General features: G+C 40.4%; 1 protein-coding gene across 2 annotated transcripts in view; it reads left to right on the top strand.

Annotated features, from left to right (window-relative positions):
* LOC126248401 (1-acyl-sn-glycerol-3-phosphate acyltransferase alpha-like) overlaps positions 1-6,483 on the top strand; it is an 824,096-nt gene extending 817,613 nt beyond the window's left edge. For both annotated transcript variants that reach the window (XM_049949347.1, XM_049949348.1), the window contains exon 9: positions 4,359-6,483. In XM_049949347.1, the coding sequence (XP_049805304.1) occupies positions 4,359-4,516 (158 nt within the window). In that variant the 3' untranslated portion in view covers positions 4,517-6,483. The remainder of the gene's footprint in view (positions 1-4,358) is intronic.
* Positions 6,484-26,347: the final 19,864 nt, after the last annotated feature.

Genomic DNA, 26,347 nt, shown 5'->3' with positions numbered 1-26,347 from the left:
GGTAAGTAGCCCAATGAATTCATCTACTTCCCTCATGGAAAGCTTGTTTTGTTCCATTAAATTATGCTGAATGACCTGCACAGTTTTATCAATAGATATGTTTGTGTATAAGTTGACGATATTGAGAAAAACAAATTTCATTTCATTAGTTATTGGTGTATTTCTAATTTTTTTGATAACTTCAATACTATTTTTAATGGAAAATGGTTATAGAATTTATAATGAGTTTTGAGTGACTGCAGGCATTTTCCAGCCACTTTATGGAAAAGACTACTACTACCATCTACCACCGGGCATATTGGATAGCCTTCTTTATGTACCTTTATTTGTGTCCTGAGTGTGGGTGCCAGGGTGTTCATAACCTTTAGTCTCTGTACCTCTCTTGGTGATATTATCTCACTGCAGGTTTTTAACTGATCAAGCAGTTTCTTGTGAGCTTTGGACGTTATCGATTTTCTTAATATTATTATCTTCAAAGAATTTTAGTTTTTGCGGTATAGACATCTTTTGCAATGATCACAATTGTTCCCCCTTTGTCTCCCTTAGTTACTATGGCGTCACTTTCAGAAAGCTTAGAATTGATAGTTTGAACCAGTCTTTTCTCCTCTATAGAATTGGGGACAGGTTCATTAACCTCATTCGCCATAATATTATTAATTGCTAAACAAATCTTATTCTGATCAAGTTTTGGCACTCTCAGTGAGTCAGTGGCACACTTAGTATAGACCACATGTCTTTTATAGCCCTACAATCCACTTTCTTAACTACATTAAACTTCATACCCTTACTAAGGATTTCCATTTCACTCTGATCAAAAATAATGTTAGTTAAATTCAACACTCTTGGGAAGAAGTTGAACTTTGATACACAATCATCATTACTCATTGTCGCCCTGTTTTCCAATCTCAGAATCTTATTATGATGTCTTTGCTCTGCTTTCTGTACCACGTTATCCACTGTGTTCCTATCACCATGTAGCACTGTGTCGTAGGTTAAAGGCAAAAGTACATTGGCAAGTTCAAAATGTAACCGATATAAGCTATCACTCAGCACTTGTTTTCTCACAAACATAGCCCTGATGTCATTATCATGACCACTTCACATTTCTGCCTACCTTCTTTATAAAGTAGTATTCAAAGAACTGTGACTGATGCCTGAACAATAGGGAACTGACATGTATCGAGACTAGAAAATAGCGGAATGTAATCTAATGTATAAGCTATATAGGTTATGCCGTGAGCTGTAACTTTTTATAGTATAGCCTGACTATGTACTTCTTGTACTTTTAGCATTGATAATGGCTAGGCACTAGTTGAAATCTGGATTTGCCAAATAAAACCTACAAAAAAAGGACGACTGATTGCTGTGCTCTATAATTCATAAATAATATCACAGTCACTGAGTGCACCAACTTTCCTAATGGAAGGTAACCTGATGAAGTCTGTTTGTCTTTGTATGAACCATGATTTCTCTTATCTTCTCTTTGTGGCCACCGGGCAAGGTGGCACATTGGTTAGCACACTGGACTAGCATTCGGGAGGATGACAGTTCAAACCTGTGTCCGGCCATCCTCAATTAGGTTTTCTGTGATTTCCCTAAATCACTTCAGGTAATAACGGCAGGATGGTTCCTTTGAAATGGCACAGCCGACTTCCTTCATCATCTTTCCACAATCCGATGGGACCGATGACCTTGCTGTTTGGTCCCCTCCCTCATACAAACCAACCGAACAATCTTTGCAGCCCTTACATGGAATGTAGATTGGCAGCAGTAGAACTGTATTGTAGTAACCTTCAAAGCCTGTTCTCTAAATTTCCTCCACAGTGTTTCACTAAAAGAATGTTGTCTTCCCTCCACAGATTCCCATTTGAGTTGAAGAAGCATTTGTGTAGTATTTGTGTGTTGATGGAACCTGCTGGTAACAAATCTAGCATCATGCCTCTGAATTACTTCAAAGTCTTCCTTTAATCTAAGCTTGTGGGGATCCCAAGTAGTCGTGCAGCACTCAAAAATGGGTCTCCCTAGTGTTCTGTTTGTGGTCTCGTTTATCCACTGCCAGGAAAAAAGGGAAAAAAAGGAATGTAACACTAAGAAGGAGCTGTGCAACATAAACAAAAGTTGGTAAGCATGTTTCTAAATTTGAAAGATGATACTTATTTAAATTTCATGTCAGTTGCACAAGAGTGGCTTTAGTATTGCCACTATGAGGATGCAAATTAGGTTTACTTTAAATACATGCTGTAACAGTTTTGAGTGTTAGTCCACTTTCAGATTGAACATGGTCAGCTGATGTTAGTCAAGAATACCTTTGGGGCAACAAAGATGTTATTATCATCACCTCACTGAGTTTGAACAAGATGATGTAATAGGGCTACATGAAGCTGGATATTTCTTCTCTGATATGTCAGAAAGACTTGGGAGCCACTGTATGTGGTTGCAGGCCAGTGGTGGTCACAAGAAAGTATGGTCACAAGAAGGCTGGGCTCCGGATATCCTTGTGGCACTGCCAAGAGGGAAGGTCATCATGTTCAGCATATGACTGTGGCATATCATACTGCATCTACAGCAGAAATTTGAGTTGCTGTTGGAATCACAGTGACACAACAGACTGTTACAAATCACATACTTCAAAGACAGCTCTGAGCCATATGCCCTGTAGTGTGCATTCCACTGGCCCCAAACTGCCCCCATTTGCAACTTCCTTGGTGTCAAGCGAGAGCTCAGTGGAGGTCAGGCTGAAGGTCCATTGGGTTTTCTGATGAAAGCTGGTTCTGCCTCAGTGCAGTGATGGCTGTGTGTTTGTAGAAGGAGCTGAAGAACTGCAACCAACCTGTCTGCATCTTACACCCACTGGACCTACAACTTATCTGCATGCTACACACACTGGGCCTATAACTGGAGTTATGGTCTGGTGTTTGATTTTATGACTGCAGGAGCACTCTCATGGGTATCCTATCTACTGTGACTGCAAATCTGTACGTCAGTCAAGTGATTCTACCTGTTGTGTTATCATTCATGGACTTCATTTCAGAGGATGTTTTCCAACAAGATAACACTCGCCCACACACTGTTGTTGTGACAACATGCTGTACAGTGTGTCAACATTTTGCCTTGGAATCCTTGGTCAACAGATCCGTCTCCAGTTGAGCACATGTGGGACATCATCAACAAACAGCATCAACCGTGCCTGAATTGACCATCCGAGTGAAACACGCATGAAACTCCAGCGCACAAACTGACATCTCACATCCAACATCTGGAACCTGTACGATACAATACAATGCATGCACATTTGCATGCTTGCATTCAATATTCTGGTGGTTACACCAGTTATTAATGTACCAGCATTTCACATTTGCAGTGACTTTTTCATGCATACACTAACCTGTGATTTTTCAATGTTAACCACTTAAATATGTTGCCTAGGCAAATGTATTCCAAAAATTTCATTACTCTATGTTAATTATTTTCTCAGGTTGTGATTTTTTTTCCATCAGTGTAGATAAGGTACACTTTTCTAAAATTCTACCAATGAACTGTTATCGACGATTGGCCTCACCCACTGCCGTCCTTATGTGCTATTTCAATTTCATATTGTTTTGCACTCTTATGCCTTGATATTGTATTGATTTGTCTTTGTCAAGCAGTATGCTACTAATACTGTATTTGAACATTACAAGCTTGTTTTCCCTACTCATCTGCATTAACTTGCATTTTCTACATTAAGAGCAAGCTGCCATTCCTCACACTTCCTTCCACATGTGGATTCAAGGGTGATGGGGAGGGGAGTGGGCCATAAACCCCTCCCCTTCCAAAGAACAATTTACTGAAACCATATATAGATACAAGTTTCCAGATTTTTCATCAGTGGAAGTAACATGAGGGTCAACCCATATGGATGAGCTTGAGCGTGACTTTTTGCAGAAAGTCTTCCACAGACTGGATGTCTGCATACTAAACATAAGAAAGAAAAACCTGGAGGGAATGTAGGCATTTCTATCATCGCACCCCTACAAAGATGTTGATGATAGAACATACATTCTAAAATTTCCTTCCCCCTCCCCCTCCCCTCCTGAATAGAACCCCTGATAGTAATATATTCTGCCTCTGCTTTAATTTCCTCTCCAAAAATTAATACTGAAGTTCACTAGAGGTATGCACATATTCATTTCAGTTATGTAGGTAAATAACAAACGGGCATTTTGAGAGTATCATATGAACATATTTTCATGAGTGATCTCATAGGACACTTCCATTGAAAAATTGTGTATAAAATCTAGCAATTAGGTTTTCTGTTCACCACTAATCATAAAATTTTTAAAAAGGAATGATATGTTTAAGTAACTTCTTTATTGCAGGAAAAGCTGTCATAACCATCCTTCCACCAATAGACACTACAGGACTGAACAAAGAAGATGTGGGATCACTTGTGGAGAGAACTCGTGAGCTAATGTTGGATGTCCATACCTCATCAACAGAACTACTGCTGCAGAATATAAAAAACAAGGATATGTAATAAAGAGAGAGTGCTTTTGAACTTTAATGGAGTTGGTTGGACGGTAACAACAAAAGCATATCTTCATGATCTCATCTGTAACCACAATTTTAATGTTTATGTATGACAGAACAACATTAGTGGGAAAGTATTGACATTCACAACTTCAGTTAAAAAACTGATGATTTAAGTCAAGACTATGTGATGGAATTAAATTATTGTGCTAAACATAGCAAACCTGCAGCTTTACTTCATGACATTTTGTATATATCTGAATGTATATTAATGTTTGTGCTTCCTTCCTTGTAGGCAACTTAGCTCACAGTGTTGAAATTACTATGTTATTAAGGGCTTTGTGTGTGATAGGTGTTTTACAGTTTAATTTCATTAATTGATGTAACCATACATTGATGTGTGGAGAGGGCATAGAGTAGTATAGAAATGTAGATGTGGAGAGAAGCTGCAAAGAGACTGAAGTTGTGTGTGTGTGCGTGCGTGTGTGTGTGTGTGTGTGTGTGTGTGTGAGAGAGAGAGAGAGAGAGAGAGAGAGAGAGAGAGAGAGAGATTCCAGCCAAACTCAACAAGTATTTATAAATGCCTGAAATCAGGGTAATAAAAATACTTTCATGCATGTGAATGTTTGTATCCAGAAAGTAGGGTAATAAAATACTTCCATGCGTGTCAATGTTTATATTAAGAAAATATGGTAATAAAATACTTTTATGCATGTGAATGTTTATATTAAGAAATAATGCATTTAGAGCTCTGCATGATCAGTAACCTTTCCATTCTTATTCTAATGTAATAAAATGGAGAGACCGTCATACGTTGCAATGGGAAACATTATAAACCGTAGGTTCTACATACCGGACTGATCTAGAAAAATCCAGAAAGTGAAAATACTTATTTTATTATTAAAAAAGCTCTTTTGTGTGATATGGGTGTAGAGAACAGATGTTTGTGTTGTCTCAGCACGTTCTGCAGTAAAATATTCACCACACAGTTGAATGTGTTGTTTGTGCCGAGTTACGTTTGATTACTGTGTGATAATCAATACATGGAGAGCAGTTAATTAACTTTATTAAATATTCATTCACACAAAATAATAAAATTTTCTGCACAAATATGAGGAAATGTAATGATAATATCAAAATTTAATTAAGATAATCTTTTATTAAATTTTTCACATTTCATTGATGTCACATGTTCCCTGAACACAATGCTGAATTTATGTTCATGAATACATTCACAACAGAATAAAAGTGAGCTACAGTACATTTGTTTTTATAACTTCTTGGCAGAAATAATAAGTTCAGAGGGGGAAATAGATTGTTAAGTATGACTGCAGGACTTAATAAACACTGATTAGCCAACTTATGTAATCAAATACAAGTCTTGAAAAAAATAAAAACAGTAAAACTTTTAATGAAAAATTTTTGGTTGTGAAATATTTATTCATTATTTCAAGTCTTCTCCACTCAGTGTGTCATTCAATTTTTTATTATCTATTGTTTTCTTTAGCATTCATATAAAATGCTACCGCAATGCTTTTTAAATTATGTGGAGAAATGTTATTGACTACAGAGCCACAGTAATACATAAATGTATTTTTCTATTTCTTAAGACTGAATGGTAAAAGACAAATATTATATTTTGCAATGGCCTTGAAATGTTGAGAGGAAAATGTTCATTAAGAAGTTAGATATGTAACATTGTAATCAAAATTAAAATATTAAGAGTAGTCTGCAGTATGTAACTAAATTTACATACGAAAGTTAATATGCTATTGTTTACCGTAGAACTGTTCAGAATAACCAGATAATATCTAATCGGTAGTATGTAAACATTCATTTAAATTTCTTCATCTTTCATGTCTAGTTATATCTGAAGTTACCACATTTGTTTCATTGTACTTCCAGCTCACCAACTGAACATTCTTTTGATTGTCTAAAACCCAACAAAAAATGGTAATAAATGTAATTTTCTGTGTGGGATAATGTATAGATTTGAATTAATTGTATAAATAAATTAAATAAAGATATTTTGAAATTGACGAGGGATCTATTTTTTCTTTTAAAATTAAGTTTTTTACATCAAAAATGGAAGGGGATGTGTGAGGTGAGAACAGTGCTAGACAGAAAACACAAAGGTGATAAGGGGGAAGACAAGATGGGGATTCCTGAAAGGAGGGGACAATACAAACACGGCATGCATGGTAAAAGAAGACTGGGACAAATCTGGTGATGACAAGCAACCAAATACTAAAGAGGACATGCAGAAAGAGCATTTGAGTGGACATGTTGGAAATTCAGACATGAATAGAGATGAAGATGGTGCTCATTTACAGTTGAGAGGGGGAGCAGAAGTGGAATACACATTAGACCTAGTAAAACCTGAAGTGAGTAATGCACAAGATGACAGGTTAAGTCAGATAATTAATATGATGATAATCATGCAGGAAGACATGAGGACAGTGAATAAGTCAAACCGTGACATGTTCAAAAATTTGCCAAGGAATATTGACAATAAATATTGCAAAGTATGACACTATCAAACAAAGAATTGAAAGAGCATATGGACAAAGTGGCTGATTATGAACAGAAAATCTCATCAAGAAATTTGGTAGTAAATTAGAGGAGTTTAAGGGAGAAATAACAGAAAAATGTGAACAGTTTGATGGTAATGTGAGTGAAGAAGTTATTAAAATTAATGACCAAGTTGGTTCATGGACTGAGGATAGTGTATTTCACGGAGTTCAGATAAAAGAAAGATGTGAAAATTTGGTAAGGATTCATGAAGGGATACAAGAAAAGATTAATTATCTTGAGCAAAGAATGAAGCAAAGGGCTAGTAAATTCAGTCCAACTTCTTGCTGCAGTAGTCTTGTTTCTCTTCGATAAAAAGTTCAATCCCACAGGTGAAGTGCATCCTTTAGACTTCATTGATGAATGTAAGAAAAAGCTTATGAAGGGAATGACAGAACATGACTGTATTACAATGGCACATCTATATGTATGTACATACTGTGCAAGCCACGATATCGTGTATGGTGAAGGGTACCGTCTACCACTGCTAGTCATTTTCATTCCTATTCCACTTGCAAGTGGAGCAAGGGAACAATCACTGTCTATATGCCTCTGTATGAGCCCTAGTTTCTCCTGTCTTCATGGTCTGTATGTGAAATGTACATTGGCAGCAGTAGAATTGTACTGCAGTCAACTCCAAATACTGGTTCTCTACATTTTATTAATAGCATTTTGTGAAAAAGGGGGAAAAAAAGAAAAGTAAAAGAAAACTTGTCTTCTCTGCAGGAATTCCCATTTGAGTTCACAAAGCGTTTTCGTAACATGTGTTGGTCAGTACTGCTAGTAACAAATCTAGTGGCATATCTCTTAATTGCTTTGATGTCTTCCCTTAATCAGACCTGCTTTGGGATGCCAAAGACTCCAACAGTACTCAAAAATGGGTCACAAGTGCTCTAAATTTGGTCTCCTTTGTAGATGAGCTACACATTCCTAAAACTCTCCCAATAAGTGCAAATCAACTATATGCCTCCCTGCTACCATCTTTGGAACCTTTTTCCATTTCATATCACATTGCAATGATACACCTAGATATTTACTCAACTTGTCTGTGCCAAATGGCACACCACCGATACTGTATTTGAACATTACAGGATTGTTTTTCCTACTCATGTGCATTACCTTACATTTTCTCTATGTTTAGAGCAAGCTGTCATTCATCACACCTAACAGAAATTCTGTCTAATTCATCTTGTATCCTTCCTGTGTACCACAGCATCATCAGCAAGCAGTTGCAGATTGCTGCTCACCTATCCATGAGATCATCTATATTTTTATAGAAACAAGAGTGGTCTTAACACATTTCCTCTGGGCCATTCCTGACAATACCCTTCTCTCTGAACACTTTCTGTGAAGGACAAGATGCTGATTTCTGTTATTTAAGAGGTCATAGACCACTCACATATCTGAGAACCTATTCTGTATGCTTGGACCATCATTAACAGTCTGCTGTGGGACACTATATCAAACCCTTTGAGGAAATCTGTGAATACGGAATCTGCCTGTTGACCCTTTATCCATGGTTTACTGTGCAAGAAAAGTGCAAGCTGAGTTTTGTATGAGAGGTAATTTCTAAATCCATACTTATTTGTGGACGGAATCTTTTCTTTCCAAAGGGAATTTCTTATAGCTGATCTTAAAAATATTTTCAAGAATTCTGCAGCATATCGATTTTTAGTGTATGAGTCTGTAATATTGCAGCTGCTTTTAGGGTATGCATGTGGATGGGCCATTAAATCCTTTGACAAGTGTACAAGCTTTGAAAAATTTGACACCAAGTTCATAGCTAAATATTGGCCAAAACTATACTAATTCCCAAGAGGTGATAAAAGGCTTTTTGTGAAGGTAAATTAGAATACCTAGATCCAACCATGGAAGAGGAGGATATTATGGATTAATTAAGCCACAAACTTCCCAGGGAAGTGCAGAAAATTGTGAATATTTTTGGTAGTAGCCTTGAGACATTGTTGAGGAAATGGCACAGTTGGTGGCACACTGGACTCACATTCAGGAAGACAATGGTTCAGATCCTTGTCCAGCCATCCAGATTTAAGTATTCTGTGATTGTAATAAATTTTGTCAGGCAAAGATTCCTCTGAAAGGGCACAGCCAATTTCCTTTCACCTTTTTTGAACAATCTGAGCTTGTGCTCCATCTCTAATGACCTCAATGTTGTTGGAATATAAAACCTTGATCTTCCTTCAGACAGACCTTTTAAGTTGAGTAGTTGAAGCAGACTTTTGGTATTGATCTGAAACATAAGACTCAAAAAGATTCCATAATCATAGACAAACAAGGGCACCAAAAAAGCCATTTAGGTATTCAGACTAAGGTAGCAGAAAAAGTTAACAGCAGAGGCAGAGGCTGTAGTTTTCATTTACAGACCCACTGAAAGGCCAGGTAAACAAAATATTGCCTCAGAGAAGAGTCAACCAGAAGTGGAGTGCAACTAGCCACCCTATGAAAAAGTCTTCCCCAAATTAATCTGTTATCCAGGAATAAGTTACCAGCAAAATGATAAAAATGAACCTGTAGAGTCTATGCCCAAATGGGGCTACTACACAATAATATATGATGCTAGTAGTGAGCCACAAATAACAAGTAAATTCAGCTTGATCCTCAAGGATACATTATTGTGGAAATAGGAGGATTGGACAGCCAGGTGCTTGCAGATATGAGAGTTACCAAAGGTGTGTAAAGTACTGGAAATGGGTGAGTTTCACAATGACCTGGCAAGTTCTACACTAGCAGAAGGGAAAGTGATGGAACTCCGTGAGTTAACGATGAATGAGAAAGTGGATAACCCAGGCTCAAACAGAGAAGAACAGGAAATTTTTGAAGGATCACTAGAGCAAAACAAAGAGAAGGGTGAAGTATTTAAGAACAGATATGATGGGGAAGGGGGGGGGGGGTGAGATGTTGACTAACATACAAAAAGGGGAAGAAGGTAATGTAGATAGTAGTGACTCAGATAAAGAAATGGAAACCAACAATTCGTCAGAGGAGAAATATTAGTTGAAACATAATGTGAGTGTTAATGCAATATTAAGATACACAACCCATGGAGATAAATATTTTGGCTGAAGTTAGTGAATAGGGAAGCTGATTCAATAGGAAACAAAAGTGAAGAGACCTCAGAAAGAAAGTGGTTAGCAGGTGAGAGGGAAAGCAGATTGAGAATGAGAAGAAACTAAGCAAGATGTTGTGGCAGAAGAGTAGAAGATACTAATTATCATCAGTCTGCAATTGAAGGCTGCATTGACAACCCCGGGATAAACACTGAACCTATAGATGATGAGACAGGAGAGATTTCATGCTTTAAGAATACAGTCACAATTTTGAAGCTAATTCAGGTACTGTTGTGACATTACATGAGCTTCAGAAACAAGACAAAGCTCCCACGTAGATATAAAACAAGAACTACTTTATTTTAATAAACATAAAACTATTGATTAACATAAAATCCAATGATGTAGCTAATTGTCTGATAACTGAACAAAAAGATCTTTTCTACTGAATCTGTATTTTGAATGACTGTCCCTCGAGTTTGAAAAATGTGGAAATATTAAGAACAGTGTGGAGCACTATCACTGTCACGTGTGAATGGAACGATTCTAATTCCAGATGGACCACAACAGGACTGGTGTCCAACCGCAATCACTAAAGTTGATATATCAGTAGGGACGAAGTCCTGCTTCAAGGGACCACAGAGGCCAAAATTGTTGAAGCTATGGCTGGCTGCTCAATGTGGCTGCAACAGCATTATGACAAAGTTGGTGCAGAGGTTGTAAGTGGCTTGCTGAGGCTGTGCTACTGTTTAAATATGCTCAGATGGATGGCTATGACACAGCCCACTTGCTGGAATGTGACACAGCAGAAGCAAGTAGTGCCAAATTTGCCATGCATCCTAGTGGTGATGGCGTGCAACCTGTAGGTGAATTGAGAACCATTTGTCATTATGACCGATGCTGTAATTTCCCATGAAAACAACCTGGTGTTGTTGTCATCATCTGTGAATTTTTTTACATAGTTCCTGAAGAATCTGCAGGCCTGTCTGTGGACCAGCTCTTCTGCAATCCACTGGACTTGCATGTTATGATGGTCCCAGTACAGCAGGGACCATGATGAAGAAGTATGAGGATCAGAAGAAGACCAAAGGGTAACTTGTGATGGAAACAAAAATTTGAAATCTAAAGTGTTTTATAAGAAAAAAGACTTCGACTCTTTAAAACAGTAACAGAACAATTGAAACAGAAAAAAATAAAGACTAACTGTCAGAATGGGGAGAATAGTAAAGACGCAATGAAAAATTTTTTACAGTTCAGTTAGGAGACAAGAGTTTGGTTGAATGGCAAGAAAAGTTTTCCAAGTTTTAGCTTGAAAATCCAAAAACAGAGATTTACAAACAACTAATTGATAGGGGGAGAAGGAATGGATAATATAAGGAATCAGGGGGTCCACCACTTAAATGAACATATCTGGCAAATATGACTTTCCGAGCTGTTTACAGTTTTATTTCTTTTATTTTTTTTAACTGAAATCCGTCAACCTTACTACTACTATATAAATATGTTGGTTGTCTTGAACTGTAGTATCTATACCAGGATTCAACAAAAAACCGCGAGAGAAGGAGTACTGACTGCAGGTGATAAAAGAAGTGTGTAGGTAATGTAATTGTTAAGTGAGGAGTAAAGAAAAGAGCTAATGGAGATCTGTACTCAGAAAGAAAAATGAAGTGAGAAGAAGATTTTCAAATTAGCAGGGCTATAGTAACAGCAATGGTTTCAACCAAATATAAATGCATGTCGAGGGAGGTAGAATAAAATTGAAAATAGGTATGAGAATGATATTTGAAAGGAGAATAGACAAAAAAGGTGAACATTGCTTGAGAAAGAAAAACAATGAAGTATGAATGCATTAAATATTGCAGACTATATAAGAACCTGAGAATGAGAAGAAACATGCTGAGGATAAAAGAAAGTATTATTCAAAAAGTTATCATGCAGAATGTAGAGAGAAAGTGAAGTGAAAGAGGAAGAGATTCTATTGAGGGGATAACACAATAGATGTAAAAAGCTAGAAGCATGTTAAATCGGAATTTAAGGAGGAAAGCTTACCTGCAAGGAATAAATGGAGAAAGGTTATGGGGGTCCTAAATGAGAAACAGCTTATGATCATCCAGTGTTCATGATAATCAGACCAGTGGATAGTGAGCCAAGTACCATCACTCTTATCTAATAAAGTATTCTAAAGAACAAAAGAAAGGTGGATTTGTGTTATTTCACTTCTAATTACAGTGTTCAGAAATACCAAAGAGCCTATTCATAATTTCATCTCAAGTGATGGATGAGGACCATTTCTTATGATTGTGAATAAAGATTAGTGTAAATGATCCATAATTTCTGTGCAATTTGTGTTGATTTTTTTTCTTGGGTTTAGTTGATACCCAGTTTTCTCTATATTTATGGATATAATTAATGCACAGCTTTTCTTTTTTGGGATATAATTAAGACACAGATTTTCATTTTCCTTTTTTTGGGCCTTATTAGCACCCAGGTTTTCATTTTCCTGTTTTGGTTTTAATTAGTACCTATCATTTTTATAGCAATCTGTCTCCAGTGTCCTGGTGGAGGCTGGAGTCCCTCCATTGCAGGTCAGGCATGCACAACTGCTCGCCAGTTATGTTGCACATGTTCGTAGTTCTCCTGTGCATCTGAATTACCGTATCCTTTTCCCACCCACGGCGGTTCACCTCCCATATCGGCGGCCCATGTCAGGGCTTACAACTGCAGTTCATGTCCCATCCCTTCTACCTGAACTGGAGTCCTTGCCTTTACCACCTATACTCAAGGTCCATTCGCATACACCTCCATGGAGTACACCTAGGCCGTGGCTTCACCTGGACCTTTCACATGGCCCAAAGGACTCGGTTCACCCTGCGGCTCACCGCTGTCACTTTCTCTTGATTCTTGACATGTACCAAGGCCATGACATGGTTTACATCGATGGCTCGATGGCTGATGGTCACGATGGCTTCACATATGTCCATGGAGGACATATTGAACAGCATTCCTTGCCCAATGGCTGCAGTGTTTTCACTGCAGAGCTGGGGGCTTTGAGCACATCCGTTCATGCCCTGGAGAGTCGTTTCATCTATGCACTGACTCCTTGAGGAGCCTACAAGCTATCGACCAGTGCTACCCCTGCTATCCTTTGGTAGTGACAATTCAGGAGTCCATCTATGCCCTGGAACAGTCCAGTCCATTCCAGTCCCCATGACTATCAGATTTTCATCTCCCTTTATGTACTGAATTACCCTTTCAATATCCTTGTATACTTGCCCTATCACTTCATCTACTTTGACATGTATACCTAAACTGCTGTTATCATTGTTGGTTTGCTATCAGTTCCAATGAGAACAACCCTATCACTGAACTTTTCACAGTAACTCACTCTCTGCCCTACCTTCCAACTCATAATGAACGCTACTTCAGTTATACCATTTTCTGGTGCTGTTGATATTATTCTATACCCATCTAACCAGAAATCCTTGTCTTCTTTCCATTTCACTTCACTGACACCCACTATATCTAGATTGAGCCTTAAAATTTCCCTTTTCAGATTTTCTAGCTTCCCTACTATGTCAAAACTTCCGGCATTCCATGCCCCAGGTTTTAGAATTATACTTTCATTGGTTATTAAATCTTTTCCTCACGGTCACTTCCCCCTAGGTAGTCCCCTCCTGAAGATCTGAATGGGGGACTATTCTGTAATCTTTTGCCAATGGAGAAGTCATCACGAAACTTTTCAATTACAGGCCCCATTTCCTGTTTCCACATTATGTGTCTTTAATGCAGTGGTTTCTGTTGCCTTCTGCATCCTCATGCCGTTTATCATTACTGATTCTTCCATATTTAGGGGCAGTTTCCCACCCCAGGTGCAAGAGAGTGCTCTCAACCTCTGTCAGCTCCTCCGCCCTCTTCGACAAGGCTGTTGGCTGAATGAGGGTGACTTCTTAGGCCGGCAATATTCAGTCGTTGTTAATGATGATTTTTATCCAAAATTTAAGCAGTGGTGGGGTTCAAAGCCAGGACTGAGAACCTTTAAATTACTAATTACTACTTAGACTGTAGGCTTATTATTCGTTGAAACTTGCAATGTCTGCTGCAATTGGGTAGCGATATTCCGGTGCTGCCAGAACCAGCTAAGTTTCACAGAGTAAAGTCAACACACGCTTGCTACAGCAATGGCAAAGTACACACTTGATGCAGGACCTCAGAGGGTACACTTGCTTCAGAGATGCCGTTGAGAATGCACTTCACTTTAGGGAGCTGTGAGAGACATTTGCAGAGAGAGATCTCTCAGAGCAATTATAGAGACTGAGCTGGACTCTAGCCCCTACAGCAAATCTCCCACACTCACACCAATTAAAAGTAGCAAGCACAAGCTGCCACTTTAGCCACTGAGGTTAGGGGGATGCAAAGTTAGTTAGTTTGCATCAGGGTTTTCTTGCACAGATTTAACATTCATAGCCAGCTAGTTGCACTGATCATACCCTTTGGCATAATTACTGGCGTTCATTCTTGTTTTCCTGGGGATCTTACTTTAATGTCTACCTATTTTTGCAGTCTGGTTGTATTCATGATATAGTTCCATATTATACCCACCTGTGCCAGAGCTACAGTTTTTATTTACATTCTCTTGTCAACTCATTAAATGTTTATATTCTTGAGTCAGTGGGTAAATCATTTTGTTTGATGGCAGTAAAGCAAACTGTTGTAGTGACTGCTAGTTTCCTTTTCCAGTTCAATGAGTTGCTTCATTAATATGCTTATCCATGTGAGGTGTGGTACCCATACTTTCATGCTTAATTGGACCTCCACTAGTAATTTTGATTTTGTAAGGCATTATCCACTTTGCAATATTATTTCCCTTAAATCTGCTTGATCTTATGGGGAGCTTCCCTTCTCTGTAAGTCACCAGGTATTGGACTTATAGCATCTTAGAGGTATACTAAACAGCTCAACAGGCACCTCACAATTGGATATCACCTGAGTAGCAGATGCATCAGGGACGTTACAATACTTCTAAAGCTGCCAAAATTGATTATTGGTGATGTGAATGTCAAGTAAAAATGTGATGGAGAACCACAGCTAAACCAAGACCAGACATATCTCTTGTATTGGCAAACAGGGTTTGTCGAGCACTACGGAGGGTGGTTATAAAAAAAATTGCATGAAATCAGGAGAAGGAATCACTCGTGAGTTCTAAAGTGCTACCATCAGTCCATTTATGACAAAAAACTGTGCATAGGGAGTTGGAAAGAATGGGTACAATGGCTGGCACATTTCTGTTGTCAGTGTTAAGTGATGCTTGAGGTGGTGTAAAGAGTAATGACACTGAATAGTGGATGGCTGAAAATGAGTGACTTGGAGTACTGAATTACACTATGCCCTGTGACAATCTGATGGAAGGGTTTGGGTTTGGCCAGTGTTTGGAGAATGTTAGCTGCCATCGTGTGTAGTGCTAACAGTGAAATACAGAGGAGGTGGTGTTATGGTATAGGAGTGTTTTTTTTTCATAGTTAGGGTGTGGTCCCATTATTGTACTTAAGAATACTCTAAATGTGGAAGGTTAGGAACACATTTTACAGCACTGTGTACCGTGTACAATAGAGGAACATACATTTAGGAGACGATGATTGTTTGTATCAGCACGACAATGCACCCCGTTACAATGCAATATTTATGAGGCAATGGTTTGTGGCCTGCCCAGAGCCCTGACCTTAACCCAGTGGAACATCTTTGTGATGAGTTAGAATGTCAGCTTCGCTCCACACCCTGGCAACCAGCAACCTATCTTGTCTGGTTTCAGCTTCTGAGGAAGAATGGGTTGCCATTCCTCCATGGACAGTCAGACACCTCATTGAAAGTGTTCCCTGCAAAGTTCAAGTCATCATAAGGACAAAGGGTGAAATCATTTCGTTGATCACTGTCCCAAAAGTGATGTCTGCTAATGGATGCCCAGAAACTTTTGATGAGATGGTGTATGTTGAGGAAAACCATACTTGGGCACAAGGTGTATTCATCAAAATGGCAGCACTCTTTCTCTTTGTCTTGACTGATAAGTGTCCATCACGGTAAGTAAGACAGTTAACATGGAAACAAGGTACTGTCAGTTAACCTCTTTATTTTCACCCCTTCACACCTCAAATGAAGGGGGGGGGGGGGGAGGAGCTATTGACAGTAAAAATTTAGTTATATGAAAAAGAAACAAGAAGTCAATAGGGAAGATATTTACATAGAATATAAAACATTTTAAGGGGTGAAATAGAATGTAAGTTTTTAGATATACAAGAGATATGACACCTTGCACTGGTAGTTAACAAAAGTAATAATAAAAGGTAAAATGAAACACAGTAAGTGCACATTTAAAAACATTTATATCCTCATGCCAGAATGCTGATATTTAAAAGAGGCAGTTTTCTGTCACTAGGCACCAGAAGGACCTGCTCTAGTATAATGCCATTGGCACACAGAATGAGGCAGCCAACATTGATGTGGATGCACACAGGAAATTTCACATCAGGAGAGACAGTGATGTCGGCACATGGAATGAGGTGGTTAACATGATTTTGCACTCTCAGCATCCTCTAGTGGCAGTTGTTGATTTTATCTGGTGCATAAACCATTAGCTGTCTGCTTGGCTCAAGAAGCACACAAAGTTAAAAGTGAAAATGGATCCAATTGAATAAGATGTGTTCATCACATCAGCACCAACCAACTAGCAGTCTTCTATCTCTAGTTTCATTTGTTGCTACTCTTGTTGTGCATAGCCTGTTAGCTGCCCCCCCCCCCCTCCTAGACTTTGCATTTGTGTGTTCATCATATACGTAGTTTGCTTGTGTCATCAAGACTGTCTTCTGTATGTGCGCATAATCTCTTTGCATGCTGGTAGGGTTTCCGCACTTAACTTAGGATCCACTTAGCAACTAATAAATACACAAAACCCTCTGTTGCCAAATTTATCTTTATTGTAATTTTAATTAAAGTGGAAGCCATAAAAACTCCAAACATGGAGGCAAAATGTACGCATCTAAAAGCTACTTAAAAAAGGAATAAAATCACTTAAATTTGTTTCCACAAGAGGAGAATACAACATCCCAATACAGACTTCGCTGACACTTACATTTTACTGACATTAAATATAACAAGATTAATAATCATACATGTGACGAGAACAAATGAATAACACTATCAATATTTACAGATGAGAATACAATTATATCCACAAAGGTTCGAGCCCTTGTAAGGGAGATAGTTAACTTCAACATATAAGGTGATTACTGTAAGCCCTAATTCCACTCGACAAACGTAGTAACGATATAAGCAAGACAAATGTACTGAAGGAGGATAGCCGGATGTGCCATAGTAAAAAGGCACATTATCAACCCCGTCAGGACGCGAGCCCCGTGGACATGTCAGTTTCAGCTACCTGCAACATACACAGAGTCATTTGTAGCTTCTTAAAAACAATTAACATGAAACGGCACAACACGTAACACACTAATAAAATATAAATAACTACTTCACAGAACTAGCTCCTCTTTAGACAAAGCAAACAGCAGAATATTAATAACACGTAAAATACTTCTAATCGATAACAAACTAAGGTACCACGTAATAGAATATCGTCTTGAGCTCAGAGAACACTCAGTTTGACTTGCTTGTTTATAGGTCTTACAACTCAACTTAACAGTGTCAGCTTAAGCAAACCCGCAAATACAAAACTCGAAATATGACAGGAATAATGATTGAAGTCACTGACAATGCTAGACTGCCACACAGAGGAGACAATAGCAATTTACAGCAGCACACAACCGACCTTACATCTCCAATTTAGTATAATCAGAATAAACAATTTTATGTATAATAATTACTTACAGTACCATTACAACCTCCGAATAACACTTATTACTCAAGGTAGGTGCTGGTATCGAAAGGCACCTTTAGTAATACAGAGTGAGTGTATTCACTTTTGGAAGGGTTTCAATTTTACATCCCTTTTCAAATAACTCCCAGTTTACACACTTCTATACCTTCTGCAACTAAAGAAGGGCATATAAATACACATATAACTGACACAGATTTAAGCAGAATAAAACTGTACCTTAGTATGGCGCAAATGGCTTCATTTGCTTTACACGTGGGATATCTTCACCATTCAGTAATTCCGAAATATATCCAACAACGCATGAGAGCAAGACGTCGCCGTGGTATCAGCTATTTACTTCACATAATTTCCTGCACAGACACAAGGCAGACGAAGCGTTTTCACATGCAACAGCAGAGAGCATCACACATTTTCTCTGTCACGCCATAGACACATTTCAATTTCAATGGCCAGTAACAAGAACCTATACATGCCCTCGCAGCAGAAAAGCCCCAAAACACAACAGTGCACCACCACGGTACCAAACCCGAGGTCCCATTATGTCACTGCCGGGATCTCTCGCTGACCCTCCCCATAGCGTACAGGCGTCGTACCATAGGCCTCACAGTAAACGTCAACAAGCCACATCCGACCCTGTGAATATCCACTCCACTGTCTCTTTTATCTCTCCGTTAACCACCCCTATAATCGATGGCAGCGATGCCATTCTAAGTGCGAGAACACTGGCGCCAGCCACACCACGGCTCACATGTCATCATTTTCTTGTTTTTGTCATGTTCAGCTGTCTTCCAATCATTGCAGCAGCCACCACTGCAGCATTTGTCTCTCTGCCACCTTTCATTGCCATTGCTGTAACTGTCATCGTCAGCACCACAGTCTACACACCACCAATGCCTCCATCTTCATCTTCACCACTGCTGCTGCCATCCTCCTCTACAGTCAGTACATCACACCAGATGTTGCTGCTGTCATCCCCCATCATCCTGGTGATGCTCCACCACTGGTAATTATCATCAACCTTCTGTACCCTGCTTCCTTTGAGCCACAATGGACACTCCAGCCACCTCCATCACTTAAACCACCATCCCTCTGCTCCCACCACCACTACATGGAACACTTCATCTGGCCAACCACCATATGTCCTCCCTCCCCTCCCCACAGTTTCTTCCCCATCCACAGTCGCACTGGCAGCCTACCCTCCCCTCCCCTCCCCACAACACCACACCCACCTCCACTACTCTCACCCCTGCCCCTACAACACCTGCATGAGGTACATCTTGATGTGCCACCATCGCTACACCAGATGCCACAACACCATCCACCAGTAGCCACACTGACTCAAGCCCATTGGATGGACCCGTCCAGCACCATATCTCACCCTCTCCAATTCCTCAATCCCTACCCTATTCCACAGTCACCAGAAAACCTCAAACCAACCAAGACCCCACCGAACACATGAACACTGCTCCCTTCCCTGTACCCTCTCCCGCCAACTGTCCACACTTTCCTAATATCCCGCTCTGACCCTCAGTTCCTCAACGCCAAATCCCTCACCCTAAAAATCAGAAACTATGTTCCCCACTTTTCCTACTACCCAAATCATCGCCTGCAAAGACTCAGTCCTCAACAAACCCAATAATCCCAATTTCCACACAGACCTTCTCCTCAAACTCCCCAATGTTGCCTTTGGTTCTCATGCCGCTCTCACACCCTTCAACATCCCCTCCCTCCATCCAAACAATGCCATCCTCCTTGCTGTCCCCTCCCACCCCCCCACCCCCTCATTGACATGATCACGAAGCTTGACACTGAGATCACAGCAGAGGAGGTCGTCACAGAACTTAGTTACCATCCTTCCATAGAGATACAAACTGCCTACTAGTCTCACATTCCTCATATGAGTATTCATAGAGCATGCTCCCACCATTTATCACTCTTCACAGAGGCAGCCCTCATCTACAACTGCTGTCACTAGGTTGAACCCTCCAAATCCCTCCCCCTCCCCCACCAATCCTACTGATACCAAAAATGCCTCTTATATAATGACCACCTTACTGCTGATTGCAAGAATTTTCCCACCTGCCCCCATTGCAGGCAGTTCCACTTCTTCAAGCAATGTATCAACCTAGGCTCACCCCCCCCCCCTCCACCTACAGTGATGCTCAGCCCACTTCCTCCACCAAGTGCAAGGTCAAACCCTACCCACCAAACTTGAATTAACTGATGGGCCTGCCTGCCCTATTGCCCATCCCATCCATCCCAACAATTCTCTCCACCCCCACCCCCCTGAGGACATCATCTGTTTCCCTTCCATCATCCTCCAAAATGTCTACCCCTACCAATGACCCCACATCTTTCAACAAATGTCCCTTGCTGCCCACTCAGCCACATACTCCCAAAACTAGGTCCACATTGTTTTCACCCATCTCAACATCCTGGTATAAACCTCTCCATCCCTAAGCCCACAATCCACTTCATAGCCTCTCATCATGGCATGACAGCACTACTGCATTGTATATTGCAACATCCACTCCCTACCTGCCAAAAACCCCTTTTTTATGTATACCCTGTCCCACCACAACACCGATACCTTCATCCTTAATGAAACGTTCCCCTAACCACACCACACCATACATACATCTCCCTACATCCTCTACCACACTGATAACCTTCTCCCCCTGGCTAGAGGTAGAATAGCAATTGGCAATCACAGGAAAATCCATGCTCGGCTACAACCCTTACTCAACAATCCCACCAAACACCTTATCCTTAGCTCGTGGTCGTGCAGTAGCGTTCTCACTTCCCACGTCCGGGTTCCTGGGTTCGATTCCCGGCGGGGTCAGGGATTTTCTCTGCCTCGTGATGACTGGGTGTTGTGTGATGTCCTTAGGTTAGACAGGTTTAAGTGGTTCTAAGTTCTAGGGGACTGATGACCATAGATGTTAAGTCCCATAGTGCTCAGAGCCATTTGAACCTTATCCTTAGCTTCTTCTTTTAAAAAAGTCACTGTTACCTGTGCTGCCATCTACATCCAACCTACCAATCCCATCCTCTATGATTTCCTTACCCACTTTGACCATACCATTTCCACCAATATTATTGCCACTGACGTCAGCATACATAGTGGATCCCCTGCGGAATTCCAACAGTACTGTCAGTTTACCAAATCTCTCCACTGTGACATTGTCCCCATCTCACAGCACACCTTTCCTGGAAGCAACACCCTCCCAGATGTCAACCTAGCATCTCCCAACCTCCTTTGACACCTCACAGCAGAAGTTTTTGATCCAATTGGAAGTTACCGTGTACCTCTCCTCATCACCATATCCTACGCACTACCCCATTCCCATGCAACCCATCCCGATCTCCATCCAAGAGTTGTCCACAACTACTCCCATGCCAACTGGAATGTCTGTTGCTAATCCATAGATACCTAGATTGTAAGCCACCTCCTAACCTTCTGGCAACCTGATGATATTCCCCATGCCACAGCCTTCCTGCAACAGATCTTGTCAGATGCTATTTCTGCTCATATCACAATCACCCCACTATCCCACCACAAGTCATACTCTTTCTCCCTGCATCCTATTACTTACATCACTCCTTCCTCTGGACTTGTGACCAGGATACATTCACATGCCTCTGGTAAACACAGCAACATACGAGAGTTGGAACTTTAATAGTGGCAACTATTTATTTACAGCTCATAAAAAATAGATATGTGTTTCAAAGTTTTACTGACCTTCAAAGTAGTCACCAGCATTGTGTATTGCAAGTGATGTGGAAGTCGTAGGATACTATTAGCAGTGCCAGTTGTGTTGACAGTTTGAGTGGGGTGGTCTATTGCCCGACAAATTTGTAGCAGTTCTGAAACTAATGCCGTGAAGTGTTTCCTTCAGTTTAGAAATCGAGTTGAACTTACATGGGCTTAAGTCAGGAGAGTGCTGTAGGTGGTATAGCACTTACCAGCCCCATTAGTCAAACAAATCAGTAACAGCTTGCACTGTACGTGTTTGAGCATTGTCCTGCAAAGTGATGGTCAGGTCTTGCAGAAAGTGTCATCACTTCTATTCATTTTTGGAACACAGCCTATGACTAGCACATACAGTTCAAGCTGTTACTGATTTGTTTGACTGATGGGGCTGCTAAGTGCTATACCACCTACTGCACTGCCCTGACTTAAGCCCTCATGAGTGCAACTCAATTTCTAAAATGAAGGAAACACTTCACGGAATTTGCTTCAGAAATGCTACAAATTCGTCGGGCAATAGACCGCGCCGCTCAAACTGTCAACACAACTGGCACTGCTAAGAGTAACCTTCCACATCACTGGCAACAGGTTATACACAATGCTGGTGACTACTTTGAAGGTCAGTAAAACTTTGAAAATAAATAGTTGCCACTATTAAAGTTCCAATCTTCGTATTAGAAATTTACTCAATGCCAAAAAAATGCTGGGACTGGCACAGGCATGCAATAGACTCAATGCTACACTCCCAGTTACCTCTTCCAAGAACTGAAAGGCATTCCACTGACTTACTGGCACCCATCTCATCCCTCACAACCCAATACTTCACAGCACTTTTCCCTTACCTGACGACCTGTGCAAATCCAGTCACTTTGCATCCTTTCTCTTTGACATATTCTCCATTCCTGATGAACCTAATTTTGACTACTCTCAGTTCCCTACTGTCCATGAATGCACAGATACTACAGTCCCACCCCTGGCTCCCAGTTTCCCATACTTGAACAACATACTAGAAACAGAATGAAACATCCCAAGGACATAAAATAAGTTCTTCACCAAAAATGTAACACAAATCCTGGTCATGACCATATTACCTATTGCCACCTTATCTCCTTTCTCATAACCTTTGCAACCTTTTATACCACTATCCTCTCCACAGGCTACTATCTCGACCTGTCGAAAGCCTCCAAAATCCCATTTTTCCTTAAACAAAACTAACCTCCCACCAATGTCTCCTTCTACTGCCCCATCTGCCTCACCTTAGTGTTTAGCAATGTCTTTGAATCCATCTTCTCCCAATGCATCCACTGCCATCTGCTTCTTATTACCCAGTATGCTTTCTGCCCTTCCTTTTCTGCTGATGATCAACTCCTGAAACTCATCCATCTCATATCCCAACACCTCAACAACTGTAAATCTGCCATCTTTATCTCCCTTGCCCTATAGAAAGCATACAACCACTCATGGCATTCCAGTCTCCTTTTGAAACTCCAGGCTTATGCACTTCCATTCAACTATGTCCACCTTATTCCATCCTTCCTCTCCTATCACCCATCCTATGTCACCAATTCCTGTATCTTCCACCCCAGTGGAGGAGTGGCCCAAGCTTCTGTTCTCTCCCTTCTCCTTTACCTCTTATACACTGCCGATGTACACAAGCCACCTTCAGTATGCTGATGACACTGCTTTTCTTGTCCCCTATCCTACACTCCAGAAATGCCAGTGATCCCTCCAAATCCATCTCAATCAGTTTACCTCCTGGTGTAACCAATGGCTCCTTAAGATTAAACCCTCCAAAACCCAGGCAATAATTACGGGTTGCACCACCTGTACTTTCCGTCTAGATGACTTGTACCTCACCATTTATGACCGTCCCATCCAGCTAACTTACACACTAAAATACCTTGGACTAACATTCAACTGACATCTAACATGGAAACCTCACCTAATAACCATTCAACAGAAAGCCCACAACTGACTAGAACTACTACCGGGCCGAACATGGGGACTACACCCCTCCACTGTCCTTCACATGTATAAATCCCTGATCTGCTCCATCCTTTGCTATGCAAATGTTGCACAGATCTCTGTCTCTCCTAAGTTATGTAATACCTTCCAAATCCTCAAACACCACACTCTCTGCCTTGCTTTCTGCAACCGCTTACCTTTCCCCACAAGGATCCTTTACCAACTCATCAAATTCCCACCTCTCCTCACGCACACTGAACACCTTCAAATAACCTACGCATCTGTAAACTCTACACCAACAATCGTGTTGTATCCCCTCTCCTTTCCAATCCTACTATGCTGCCATACCTCTACCCACACATATCACCAACCCTTCTATTGCACATCCTCCACTTCCCTTCCCAAATAAATTTTAACGGTCTCCCTCTCCCGGACCACAAACTCCGCCCCAACATATACTCGTCCTACCAACTCTGAATCCATCCTATCCTATCCACCCCACCACCCTCCCTCCAAGGCTCCGTGCTCTTCCTCTGCCTCTACCACACCCCATTCTTTTCCCCTTTCCTCTTACCCCCAACCCCTCTTACTCTCCAATTTGTAGTTCCCAATACCAGTTGCCTCTCTGTCCTTGTCCCCCACTGCCACTCCTGTCAGTCTCCATCTTACCAGTCTCCATCCTCATCACCACCACTCCCCCATCTTCCTCCATACACACCCTTCTTTCCATCTAGAATCCATGATCCCAGGGCAGGTCCTTTTCCAGTTTTAGTGAAAGTGCATGGTGCTCTGTTCTTAATCGTCAGTGTATCTTCTGTCATAACTGGCTATGGTAATCTTATTACCTAGTTTTGGGTGCAGCAGGAAGCATACTGTATTAGTACAAAGGGCTGTTTGATTTTGGTGATAATCAATTCTATGTATTAATTTATTTATTGTGATCATTTCTCAATAAAATAGTATTTATCATCGTTATAAAATAAAAAAATAGCTCAAATTTACATACACAGAAAATATGTAATTATGTTTTTATGAGAACAGGAGAGCTGTGGCCTTGCTGAAGGAATCATCCTAACATTTGCTCAAAATGATTTAAGAAAACCTAAACCAGGATGGTTGGACATAGCTTACTCCATCCTCCCACATATGAGGTCAGTGTCTCAACAACTGCATGGCATCATTAGGTTGGTACCAACTGCACAACATTCTTTCGATAATGCACACTTTTTATCAGATAACTTATAATATGAAAAGTAGTTTATCACTCCATGCTCTATGTACACCAACTAATAACTCATAAACCAAACACATGTTGCTCCATGCACTCCCTCCCATTTGTTCAGAAAAGTGGTTCCGTGCCTGCAAACATTCAACTATGCCCCACGTACCTCTTCATGTTCACCTGAAAAATTGAGTTGGCAACCCCCCATTATGAATGACATGTTGAGCTTGGGAGTACATTACTGTCATACACTTTAGGCCATGGTACATAATTTTCTGAGAGAGAAATATACTGTGAACATGTAAAGTAACAATGAATATTATTTGCCTCCTTTTGTTATGAACTACTGCTGTGATTGTTAATTGCATAGTATGCATTACTCATGAAGTATATTTTAACTGCCTCTTCAAAAAGGTGTATTTTATAAATCTTTCTCATCTCCTTGTGTAATGTATCTTACAATTCTATTCCCTGACAGAAAATGCTGTTTTGAGATTTTAGGTAGTGATGACTATTGTCCAAGTCACATATCAACATCTTTGTTTTCCAAGCTCTTTGGGTGCAGTCTGTTGTCTCGATGTGAAACGTGTGTACTGGGAATCAACCAGATACTTATAAATGTGCTTCAGATCAATAAAATCATACTTATTGTATGGTGTATAGTGTACATCATTAGATCCTGAAAGCAAACAATACTAAACCCATATTTGTGACCCTGAATTTATTCGCGAGTGCTACAAAGAACTCTCATTCCATCACACAGTACACAACGGACTGCTCGCCACTCACTACACCGCACACGAGCCAACTAGGTTTTCCAACAGACACCCCAGCATTGTTTTTCAGTTATCCACTTTGTGTTCACAGTAGTTCAACACAGTTTCTGAACACACTGACTAGCTGTACTCTACAGGACAGCGTTTCTACATTTCCACAGCCACGAGTGCCAGTTATCAGGTACAAACAATAATTTGTCATTATCCTACACGAATCAGCTGATGTGTGGCAGTGTTCCATACAAACAGAACATTTTTCATGCACAAAACTTCGCATGCGAATATTTTATGTCGAATGTGAATTTTCCACGTGCAGCGAGTGCTCAGCAACAGCTGACACAATGTGCTCAAACACCAGCGACTACTTTTACAAATTTCCCTAGTGCCAGTGTGAACTTTCCACCCGGGCCAATGGCGCTACAAATGAAACTGGACACTCAGGACAGGAAATATCATGTTCATCCCAGAACTCTGAATTTTGCACCAGTCCCCCCCCCCCCCCCCTCCCTCACTATCAGTGTCTGCTTTACGAGTGTTTCCGATGGCACATGGCGTTCCTGCCATGTGTGTTCCACAAACATTAGGTGATTTCAACAAATGTAA

Source organism: Schistocerca nitens, chromosome 3 (genome assembly GCF_023898315.1).
Source record: "Schistocerca nitens isolate TAMUIC-IGC-003100 chromosome 3, iqSchNite1.1, whole genome shotgun sequence".
NCBI classification, from domain to species: domain Eukaryota; kingdom Metazoa; phylum Arthropoda; class Insecta; order Orthoptera; family Acrididae; genus Schistocerca; species Schistocerca nitens.
This window is presented reverse-complemented; position numbering and strand designations above follow the sequence as displayed.